The sequence below is a fragment of the Dicentrarchus labrax genome, unplaced genomic scaffold, assembly GCF_905237075.1.
Source record: "Dicentrarchus labrax unplaced genomic scaffold, dlabrax2021, whole genome shotgun sequence".
Taxonomy (NCBI): Eukaryota; Metazoa; Chordata; class Actinopteri; family Moronidae; genus Dicentrarchus; species Dicentrarchus labrax.
Genome location: NW_026136724.1, coordinates 11,979,610 through 11,991,609, shown reverse-complemented (window position 1 = coordinate 11,991,609; position 12,000 = coordinate 11,979,610). Strand labels below are relative to the sequence as shown.

Sequence of the window (12,000 nt, the reverse complement as noted above, 5' to 3'; positions counted from 1 at the left end):
ACAGCTTGTATACAAAATTTACACATTTTGATGTAATTATATTGCACAGTCCTACATATAAAGCAGCTTTATGTCAGACATCGAAAGCAGGTCTGTGCCTTTATTCACTCACTGTGGTGGGGGGAATGTTTGGAATCAAAAGCGCTTTGATTTGCTATTTTCACATCACGTACAAGGAATTTGATATAGCTATTATTGCTGCTAAAACATATACAGCTATTAAAGTAAAAATTATGTACCCCTGTAACAGACTTTGTGGAGAAAAATTTCTTGTCTTATTATTTATGTAGCTGATGAATAAAGGGATTCTGATTTGATTCATGCAGAGATTCACTTGAAATAAACTCTTCTATAATCTTCATGACCCAAATTACAAGCACTTTGAGACTCTCCTATATTCATCGTCAATGAAGACCTCATATTCAAATGCCACTTCTGTTACTCAATGTCAAATCTTTGCCCACCTTTATTTCACTGTAGATGTTAACCGCCAAATAATGTAAACACAGCCCATCAGACTGGTGTGAAATGTCACCTGGCCATTTCCCCCCTTTTTCTTGTTCGGTCAGTATGGTGATGATAAACTTCCTGTGGAGCTGACAGAGATGACAGACCCAACCTGTTGTGAATGGCTCTGCGGAACATAGTCCATACATGGTTATTTCTTCATTTTAGTTAGTTGGAATATGGATGCCAGACCATGTTTTGTTACAGCATATTAACCTTGGTAAAAAAAATAATATCAGCATCTTATTTTTCCATGTAATACTCTGTATATTTGTGTTATGGTATTGACCTACATATGAACAATTCACTTTCAGAAGCAATTAAATAGTACATAATTTCTCTCACTGTTTTGGTAGTATCTAACCCCTATCAATGCTTTAAAATCTTAAAAAAAAAAAAAAACAATACTTAATTAGAGCGTGAACTTAACATGTCCACTACATGCCCTTACACTTACTTCCAGTTACTTCTACCTGGTTCAACCTATTTCCCTGCTCTTCAGCAGAGTTGTGTCTAACTTGAAAAACCCGCCCGACGGGTAGAGAAACACCTCAGGACACTCACAGCATCACTCCACCTAGCCTTGGTTTAGCGAGGTATAGAAATGTTAGAGATGACTCACCCTGAACAAGCAGTCATAAGAAGACTTCATGCAGAAACATGAAAAAACTGGCATTTTGAAGCAGTGAACAAGAGGAAAAACAAGCAGATGGACAGTGAGTGGGAAATAATTGGAAGGGAAAGTGAGCTACTTTTCTGATACTATTGATTCGCAAGGCACAAAACCTCAACTTTACAGTGAATAAAAGAGAACTTTCTAGTTGAATTAGTTTATTAGTTTAGGCTTCTAAACTTCTCAGCTTGTATTGTGAACTTTCCTGTGCAAAAACCCCCAAATTTTCCAATGGCTGTCATAATGTAACTAGATAATTACAGGGAAGTAAGGAAGTAAATTGTTCACCCACTGACGAATGGAGGTGAAGGACACAGATGCCCTATTCAACAAATTCAGTGATACTGACCGCCAGTACTGCTTGGTATGCACTTACTCACACAATAACAAGAAAACTGAACTGGGAACAGATACTGTTGCTTGTTTAAGATGGCCTTACTGACATTTCTGAGCAGTGTGAACACGAATATGCGAGGTGTGACCATGAGCAGGAAAGGCTTCATTTAGATATGCCTGTATGTGTTTGTGATGCTTCATGTCTGTTTATGTAAATGTATATTTAAGGAATGGAAAACTGTATGGGGTTATTTGTACCAGTGCAGACACACCTTCTGGGGCTACCCTTTTGTTTGACCCACTTTCCACAACAAAAGAAAATTGAGGTTATAGGAGAAGGAGGGAAGAAGACAACATGAATATTATATTTTGAATTCTGGAGGAAGACATCCCCTACAGGCTGCTGTATGAATATTTAATAAAGTTGGCCTTTTTCATTTCTCATTAACTTTCATAGTTCCTGCTATGCTTATTCATCTACTTTTTAAAATAAATTCTCCAATATTAGCTTTTTTATTGTAAAACACTGGATGCTTTATCTCTTCAGACCTCTAACAACTATTCAAATGACATAATCTGAAAGGGGAACAGCAACCTTTGGTTAAAAGTCTCATAATTTATAGACTTCCCTTTAAATCAGGGGTGTCAAACTGATCTGTGAAAGGGCCGTGTGGCTGCAGGTTTTCGTTCCAACCATGCAGCAGCACACCTGACTTGGTTCATTCAATCAACTGAACTGTCTTCATACAGTCAAAAACTTGCAGCCACACCCACGCTTTAATCAAGGGTGGCTGTTTTTGTTCCAATCAAGCAAGAGTACACGTGAAATGACTGTGTGAAGACAGTTCAGTTGGAATGAAAACCTGCAGCCACACCGGCCCTTTCATGGATCAGTTTGACACCCCTGCTTTAAATGGTAGCAAGCAAAAAAGGGAGTCACTGGATTACACCATCAGCTGCACTATGTTATAACATGTTACATATTTGTTATGGTGTTGTACTCCTCCTTTAGGCAAATCTGTGTATTAACAGAACTGCTTACACAATAACACCTGAGAGATAGAGATTAATTGAACAGCATTTGTTGAAACCTGCACAGCTTTACAGTTTAACCACAAGATGGCAGCATTACACCAGATATTACATCACTGATTCTGGCTGGTGCACTCAGCACATTGGTTACTGTATCAAATTACATGTTGGCCAAAACACAATACCCTATTGTACATAATTTCACCTGCATGCACCGTAACAAACAATTAGGAGAATGAGGAGATTGGTGAATTTGAGGTGAAGAGTTACTGCTCTTCTTTGGGAGCAATTCAGCAATTTGGCAAGTGTTCTGGTGCCTGAACAATGGAGGCTACAGTGCTGCAGTGTCATTGTTTGGGAGGAAAACAATGCAGCTCACACAGCTATGCAAAGCAGTGAGTAGACATGTACTTAGGGTTTGTTGGTTGGAGCTTCCTTTAAGGTTGTGTGCTGTGGTATTTCTTGACAATGACCAGCTATTATGCATGTCTGGGAATAAGGAAGTCTCATGTGTCTTTTTTTCCCTCAAAGTGTAAACCATACCTGGTCAGCTTGAGATCTGATCTATCAGCAGACTGTAGGGCTCCTACCAGTCAAGAATGATAGAAAAAAGATAGAAGGGGTATGAATACACTTGCATCAGTTATACATTTTCTTTGTTGTCCCAATAAATCCATGGTTAAAACTTGAGACTTTGGTACAAAACCTTCTGGTTTTATTGGGCAGTTGAAAGTACTGCACTAATCTAATGTAATCCAATCTAATTTAATCTAAAATAATCCAATCCAATCTAATCTAATCTAATCTAATCTTTAATCTAATCTAATCTAGTCTAATATAATCTAGTCTATAGTGAAGTGGTGGAGTGCAGCATGTGCAGGTTTTTTAATTTTAGTGTATTTTCTGTATTTGTAATAAATATAACTGCCATCAAAATTCCCTCTCTCTCTTTTCTCTGGATATATGTATGTATCAAGGGACAGAGTATGAGAATGTGTTTGGTGTGAATTATAGTGTAACTACTGTAACACAACGTTGTTTACTTAACTAAAGTTTACTTCTAGAATTATTCTGACAGGAACACACACCACTCTCCTAAAAACAACTAGTAGGGTCAAAGGTCACTGTCCCACTGTTCACACTGTGTCACTAACTTGTGAAATAACCACCACCATTTGGTTTTACATGTCCCTGACCAGACACATAAACACATACAGTGTAAACAGTCCAATGTATAAATCCCAGACAGTGTGCAATTACTTGTAACATGGAGGTGAAAAGTGCTATTATTAGATATATTTTAGTTATATTTGTCTATAAACTAAAACTCATTTGTTTAACACTTACACTCTCATAGAAAGTGCTGTTATTAATGTACCTGTATCTGTATACAACTCCTCTCTTGGCACCTAGGTGTCAAACCTTCCTGTCTCCTAACTGCTGGGGGAGAATGTAAAGATTTTGGCTGCTGACTGGTAGCATGTATATTATTATGCAATTATTTTTCCAAAAGTTCCATTTGCTTGAATCCTTGATGGGAAAGAAAAGGCAGCCGGAAATGTGCTGCATAAAGCATTACTTGATAAATATTGCATAAAAAAAGTGGAAAGCGGTCCTGCATCTGACCTATTTTTCTTTTCAACATGTCGCCTTATAGAGAAGGAATATATTTAATCTGTCTTACTGCACTATAATATTGAACCTACAACCCTCCCAATCACAATAATTGCTTTTACTGTATGAGCTGTCTTAGCTCCAAAGAGGATTACGTCAACTGTGCATGTAGTTTTGAAATATTGAGGTATGAATGTCATCTTATTGAGAAACTAAAAATCCCATTCGCTTCCATTATTATAATTTGATTGTTCATCCCATCCCAGGTGACAAGCACTAGCATCAGCACCAGGGGAATAACAGTCTAAGCTCCATTCTGATGCCCAACTAAGCGTCTTTCACTACGAGGACGTGAATGCGTGCTCCACAACCTCACACCCATGTGTGCCTTCCTCCTCGGCTCCCAAAAGTCAAACTTGGCACAGGGCGATCAAAACAAGACGTTTTCTGTGAGGCAAACAACGGAGAGCAGAGTGCATCCTTGTACCAGCTCTGCCCACCATGCCTCTCCTCCCCTACCTATATCAGACAGTGTCTTTTTGTGGGGATACGCTCACTCTCTTCGCTCGAGTCCACACATCTTATGGTGAGGCGGTTCTACTGAAGGCATGTCCAGGTAGGTGTCTTTTTATCTCTGTAAGTTAGTGTTGAGTTGGTATATTGTGGTTTATGAATGTCATGGTGGCCTCATCTTGGTTTAGAAATGCTTAGATTTGAGAGATTTGTGGTTTGTGTTCGCAAGGCGTTGACAAATTGGATTAGAAGTGTGGGGAGAAAACTCTGACTTATATGAGAGAAAAGGAGAGACTGCAGATACTCCAGCCAATCGGACAAGTAGAAAAGTCAATGTATAATCTTAGCTCTACACCTTCTTTAAATACAAAAAAACATATTCCAGTGTGCTATGAATATCGTAACAGAGGTGCATTGTATTGCTTGTTTCATTTTAGCATCATTCGTTAACAATATGTACATATTTAGGATATCAGACTGCAGTGTTTGATATTGTTTTTCTCCAGCCAGGAGAAAGGATGGTTTCAGTCACACAGAAGAGCAGAAGCTGTGTGCTGCTGCTTCTCTCACTCGCCCCATCAGTCTTCCCCTCCCTACCCATCTCTCTCCTCCCTGCTCTCACCATCTCTGCCTGGCCTGTTCTTTCATTATCTGTCCTGACCCCTCCTGCTCGTAACACAACACACATCTCAACCATCATTTCCACCGCGTTTACCACTCCTGCAGTCCTAAAATCATCCACCTCCACCATCAGCCCAACGTCTTCGACAGAAGCCTTTATCGCAGCTCTGTATTCCTCAAAATCAACGTCAGCTACCTCTGCGATGTCAGTAGCGCCTGCCGACCAAACATCCCCCGGAGACCTCCTCGTAACCTCACCCTCAGCTGCTACACAAACAGTTTCCCCTCAGTTTGGCAAAAAAGCCTCTCTGAGCACTGATCCAGTCTATTGTCACCCTGCATGTCACCTTCCTCCTAAACTCCTAAAACACATTTCCCCTAATATCTCCGGTTGGCTGCCTCACCCCTGCAAACGTCTGGCTCTATCTCTCAAAACTATAGCACCACCTCTGCACAAAAACCTTCCATGTCATTTGTCCAGAAAGACTCTCTACCCTGTGTCTTCTGATAAACTTCGCACTACTAAACTATTTCCCTCCTCCAACTCAACTATCCTTCCAAAAAGTTTGCCATCTTCTTCTCCCCCTCAAACTGCTTCACACAAGCTCCTTTCTCCTGTTTCAACGTCATCCTTTCCCACAGCATTCTTGCCTTTAACCTCTCGAACATCACCAGCTCCTCCTGCCCCCGTCCCTCTCCCCAAAACCTTGGCCTCTCATCAGCCCCGACCACCTTCCTCACTCCCCCACACTACAGGTCCGCTGTTCGAGCGCCATCCTTTTATTGTTAGTTGGAACATCCCTGATCTGGTGTGTAACAGATACAACATCTCACTGGACACCAGAGCCTTTAAAGGAGTGGCCACGCCTGCTAAGGTAAGGGGACAAAGATTTGAATGTTTTCTGTTAAAAGTTAAACTATTAAGGTTTAAAGTTAAATTCTATTTTATTAATATAGCTGCAAAACACATGCTGTGATCAAACTGTGTACAAATATGTAACCTGACAAATCTCTCTCTCAAAAGCTCATTTCCTTTACATAAAGCTATTATGCATTAATTAGAGCTATTATGAGGATTTTTGGTCTTGTTTCTACACGATGCCAAGACAGTAAAAAAAAAGAGGAAGGAGGCCATTTTCAATGGTGGTTATAAACCTGCTCCTCCTCTTCAAAATACCATGTCATACTTATTTAAAGGGAAGTTGATTCACTTTGTCAGGCTTCTGCTGCAGGTCCCAGGCCAGTTCCTGTCTCTGTTCTACACGGACCGTTTGGGTCTTTACCCACATGTGGACCTCTCTAGCGGGAAACAGTTCAATGGCGGCATCCCTCAGAGAAGTAACCTGAAAGCCAGTATGAACAAGGCCAGAGCAGATATTAACTATTACATCACATCCAAGTGAGCCTCCCTCACATTCAAAAATCATGTTGTTTGACACATTTGAGGCTGATCTTTAACCTCTTCTTTATCCTTCTGCCTTTCCATCAAGGACAAGCCGAGGCTTGGCTGTGATAGACTGGGAGGAATGGCGCCCCCTATGGGACAGGAACTGGGGCACTAAGAAAATCTACCAGACTTTATCTGTGGCCCATGTTATGCAGACAGAACGCTCCCTCCCAGTGCAGCAGGCCACAGAGAAAGCCAAACAACAGTTCCAGGTCAGAATTTACTCTGCAAAGAATTATAATACAATTGATATAGTTCTGATCAGCTATTAAATATTTATGAGTAACTCTTCTTCCATCCTTTTTTGCCCCCATTTTAGGTAGCAGCTAAGAGTTTCATGTCAGGGATGTTGGCAATAGGCAGAGCTATGAGACCAAACTATCACTGGGGCTTCTATCTTTTTCCTAACTGTTACAATTATGGCTGGGAGAAGCCAGACTACACAGGCCAGTGCTCCAAGGAGGTGAGGAGGCAGAATGATGAGCTGCTCTGGCTGTGGGCGTCCAGCACTGCCCTCTACCCCTCCGCCTACCTGCAGGTTGGTTACACCATTATCCCAAATATTATTTCCAGTATTTAACTCCATCAGATTTCTTTTCTCCCGCTTCGTTGCACTGTTTTCAGGTCTCTCTGGCAGACAATCCCAGAGCCGCCCTGATGGTGAGAAACCGTGTGCAGGAAGCTTTGAGAGTATCTGCCCTGCCCAGACGGAGTGGCACTACTGCACCCGTGTTTGTTTACATGCGACCTGTCTTTGTCGACCAGAACAGACGCTTCCTCAGCCAGGTAATTTAAATGTTCATTTGTTTAATACTGCATTCTCAGATGTATTGTGTAATTGTATGAAGCATGAGATGTCACTGGGAGAACTAATCTTACTCTATAAATCAATAATAAATCCACAATTCAAACAGATTACATTTTTGAAACGACCACACACTTGACTAGATTAGGTACATCTTAGGTTACTTCTTCCCCACAGCAGTGAGGTGTTTCCAGCCTGAGGTCCAGTTTTAAGAGGAGTTTGGTTTCTTGGTGTAACAACACCCTGCTCAGGTGGTGACCCTCACCTGTAATCCTTACCCCTCGCTTCTCACCTTTTCAGGAAATAAGAACAGAGTTAATGTTTTTGCTCCATGCATGTGCACATAATGCCGTGCCAGTTTCTGTGAATCTGTGCAAAAGCAGTGATGAACATGTTTAACCATTTGTGTCCAGGGAGACTTGGTCAGCACCATTGGCGAGAGTGCAGCTGTGGGAGCGTCTGGCGCTGTGCTGTGGGGGGCCAGCGCTGACTATGATGACCAGGTAATATCACACTGTAGACCTCCACTGGACTACTGAAAGACATGACAGCGTACTGATGGCAGGTAGTCAGACCAAAGACAATGTGTTCAGTTAGATGATATAGGAGTCTGCTTGTCTGAGACTGACTGACAATCCCTCAGTGGCTCAGATACTGATGGATCGGTTGCTTGTGCAACAGTATTAGTTAATCCATGGCAGGAAAGCTTGATGATAGTGACTTTCACTGGATGTTTAAAGTCTTCTGAAAGATGTAAATTCAAGTTAGATGGTCAGATATATTTATTCTGTATTATTCAGTGCATTAGATAGTGATTCTATGATAATATATTTTTTTTATGTCCTAAGCCTGCCCTGTTTGATTTAACTTCAGCTAATGAACGTCTTTCTTTACTTAACTGACACACAAACCTGTAAAAATAGCATTCTTTTAAAGATGCCTCTTCAGTATAAGGCTAGAACCAGCAACCAATTACCTTAGCTAAGCATAAAGACTGAAAGCAGGGGGAAACAGCTAGCCTCGCTCTATTTAAAGTGAACAAATCTGCCTACCAACAACTCTATATTACCAAGTTATAGTTTGTCTGTCAAAGATGTAGAAATAACAAAAGTGTAGAAACAACAAGTTGTGGTTTTACTGAGGTTAGCTTCTGGGTTATTTCTTGGCCGGGTGCAGTGACTTCCTCAAAAAACAGTCTAGCACAAAAGTGTAAAAACACAACTTGTTTTTACACTTTGGCACAGAATGAAGTCATGTGAGAGAACATTTTGAACAGAGGCAGGCCAACTGTTGCCTCTTGTTTCTATTCTGTCTTTATGCTAAGTGAAGCTAACAGGCTTCAGCCTCATATTGAACATACAGATGTAAGAGGGGTATCGATCTTCTCATTTAACTCTTAAGAAAGCCAATTAGAGTATTTAGTAAAATGTCAAACTATGTGTGTAATCATACGTAGACATATCAACATATTTCAGGGCTGTTGTCTTGCTGTGATGTTCTGTTTCAGACATACAGTATTTTATATACATAGTTAAATATACAGACTGTTTATTAACTTTTGATTGAGTTTGATTTGATTGTTGTTCTTCCTGTTCCTACTTCCTCTCTCCTTCCTTTGCTCCTCAGACTTCCTGTGAAGCCCTCTCATCCTACCTCTCCTCCACCCTCAACCTCTACATCACCAATGTCACCGTAGCCGCCCAGCTGTGCAGCAGCTTCCTGTGTCGAGGGAACGGCCGCTGTGTCCGGAAAAACTACAACTCCAATCACTACCTCCACCTAAACCCTGAGAATTTCAGGGTCATGCACGTTCAGAACCGCTACCTTGTCCTAGGGAGACCGACCATCGCAGACCTGAAGACACTGAGCAGGAGATTTACCTGTCAGTGTTACAAAGGACTGAGCTGCTCTCCCAGGACATACGGAGAGCTCGCCAAGGCCCTGATATTTAGTGTGAAGCAAAGGCTGTACCAAAAGGCTCATACTCTGAATAAAGCCATGTTGGATGATACGCAACAAGACAGTATCACAAAAGACAATGTAAAAAAGAACTTGAAAGTTTAGCTTGTAATCAGAATGTTTTTACTGCCCTGAAGTGCCTTTTTTTTGTTCAAGGAAACACACCACTGTACATTCAGACCTTGGAACTACTCAGTTCAGTCATAATACAGTGCTGCACACCTGGCATGTTTAGTCCACAACCTGATTTGCATTTTGGATGAAAAGTATGCAGGCTTCAGGGACACCTTCAACCATTTTGTCCTCGGCTCACCCTTTTTCATTTTTATGTTATTTGTTTCTCACCACAAATAAATGTTACTGCATTGAGTGACTTAGTGCAACTGATCATCAGGAAGATTGCCAGAGAACAGGACTATAATCTCAAATCAAACATACGAACAAATACTGTGCTATATCACGTATGTAATACCTGTGAAAATACTATTTCCACTGCGCATTTGTATATGATTTGACTCTATATGTAAATAAATGAAAAGAGACAGGCAGCAACAGTGTGGTTGGTTCTGTGTTTAACTTGACGTCACCATACAGAGAAAAGAGGATGACTGGGTATTGAGTGAAGAGCTGTTAAAAGTCTCAGCCTATTTAGTTAATTTAAAGTAGACTACATTCTTATTCTATGTTTAAAATATTAGGTACATAAAGCACATAAACAAATGAAAAAATCAGTCACTCACACTCAAGCAGGTGTTTTTAAGCACAAGTGTGAGTATCAATAATGATTGTGTGTCCTAAACCAGTAAGCCATGACAGTGTGGCATTGAGCCAGCATGCACAGTATTCACAGCGTGCTTTAATAATAGCCTCTACTGTTGATACACTTTCATGCATACTGTATACAGGAACAAAGTAATGAACATGCTTTGATTTTTGTTGACCAGTTAACTTACTTTAGACCATTTCAGAAGCAATACTCTAATGAGAGTGAAAGGACAAATATTATTCCATATTGTTACATTTTTTAATGTAATTTCAGTTTTTTGTGGTGCAAATATTTTAATAAATGTTTAATTGTAAAACACAAAATATGTCCACCTTTATTTCAGCAAACTTTAATTTAAATATAATTTCCAGGTGTTATGGGGCTAACACTTGTATAGTCAACAAATGATCCTCTGAGAGAGTTATTGTCTAACACTACATAACAGTGTTGAGAAAAACTAACACTGGTTGGTGTTAAGAAGTGTTAAATATTAACTCCAAAAAGTCAAAAATGACACCAAAGTAGTGTTAAAGTACCAACACTCCAAAAAGAGTTAAATTAACACTCGTGGCGTGGACCCACATAGACACTTTAAAAGTGTTGAAATTAAATCTGACAGTGTTAATTTGGGTATGCTGATTTTGCTGTGTACCGTGACCCTGAAACCAAAGCAGCAAAATGGAAATCAGCCATAAGTTTGTATTAATCATACCTGTGCTTCCACTACTGTAGAATTTCAAAAACTCTGCTGTGAAAAAAGACCTACTGACATCTCCCTGACAGTTTAAAGATTTGTTGTATCAGTTAGGGCAGGACAGTTTCAACCTTTGCCATTTCTATTTGCACTCAGACTTTGTTGACCTAAGCTACTGTAATTCCCAGCTTTGCTACACCCAGCTTTGACATGGGCAGAGGTCTAATCAGATAAATGAAAACACCTGTGAGGGTGAAAAGGCCTTAATATCCGCATTAATCAATTTTTAGGCCTCTAGAGGGCAGAAGACCTCCATGTTTACCACCTTGACAGGATGTTTTCGGCCATCCAAACGGATTCACTGAAATAACCCAAAACGCTGTAGTACATATGCCAGGCCTGTATGTGGCGCTGTGACACCGCCACACCAATACACTAAAACCGGAAGAGAAACCATGGAGCATGCGCTGTTTACAAACAAGTAGTTGTAGTCCGCGGCGGCTGAGGTTAAAGGCTAGAGAGGCGGGGCTAATCCGTTTTCGCCGTCCAGACGACTCTGGGACCCGTTTCCAAAAAATACCATTTTCACACCACGAAAACGCCGTATCCGTCTGGACGCGAGGCCGATACGATAAAGTATTTATCCGGATTCAAGAAAAACGGATTTGTGAGGACAGGCCCTTAGTCTCCAACTCCTGAGAGAAAAAACTGGGTCATTAGCTTATGAGACTAGCCAGCTAGTAAGTTCTCTAACTTTTCTTTGTTTTGGTATTAACCAGGTGGTTTAGTGTGTGTATTGGAGCTTTTTTTTTTGTCAGAAAATATTTTTTATGGGCGCCGGGTTAGCTCAGTCGGTAGAGCTGGCGACCCATGTACTGAGGCTGAGTCCTTGCTGCAGTGGCCCAGGGTTTGAATCCGACCTGTGGCCCCTTGCTGCGTGTCATCCCCACTCTCTCTACCTCCCTTTCCTGTCTATCTTCAGCTGTCCCTATCAAAATAAAAAGGGCAAAAAAATAACTTTCAAAATATATAT

At 40.7% G+C, this 12,000-nt stretch overlaps 1 protein-coding gene across 1 annotated transcript; it reads left to right on the top strand.

The window, feature by feature from the left end:
* The first annotated feature begins 2,775 nt into the window (after positions 1-2,775).
* LOC127359236 (hyaluronidase-1-like) lies at positions 2,776-10,055 on the top strand. Its single transcript, XM_051393124.1, has 9 exons — positions 2,776-2,943; positions 4,429-4,778; positions 5,182-6,171; positions 6,529-6,695; positions 6,787-6,955; positions 7,063-7,281; positions 7,368-7,529; positions 7,962-8,051; positions 9,175-10,055. Exons 3-9 carry the CDS (start codon positions 5,194-5,196, stop codon positions 9,610-9,612), a joined length of 2,223 nt encoding a protein of 740 aa, XP_051249084.1. The 5' UTR covers positions 2,776-2,943; positions 4,429-4,778; positions 5,182-5,193; the 3' UTR covers positions 9,613-10,055.
* Positions 10,056-12,000: the final 1,945 nt, after the last annotated feature.

Excerpts from the sequence above, each read along its gene's own strand:
- LOC127359236 (XM_051393124.1), top strand. The coding sequence starts at position 5,194 with ATGGTTTCAGTCACACAGAAGAGCAGAAGCTGTGTGCTGCTGCTTCTC. Across the intron at positions 6,956-7,062 it reads AAGCCAAACAACAGTTCCAG|GTAGCAGCTAAGAGTTTCAT; the intron begins GTCAGAATTTAC and ends CCCCCATTTTAG. Across the intron at positions 7,282-7,367 it reads ACCCCTCCGCCTACCTGCAG|GTCTCTCTGGCAGACAATCC; the intron begins GTTGGTTACACC and ends CACTGTTTTCAG.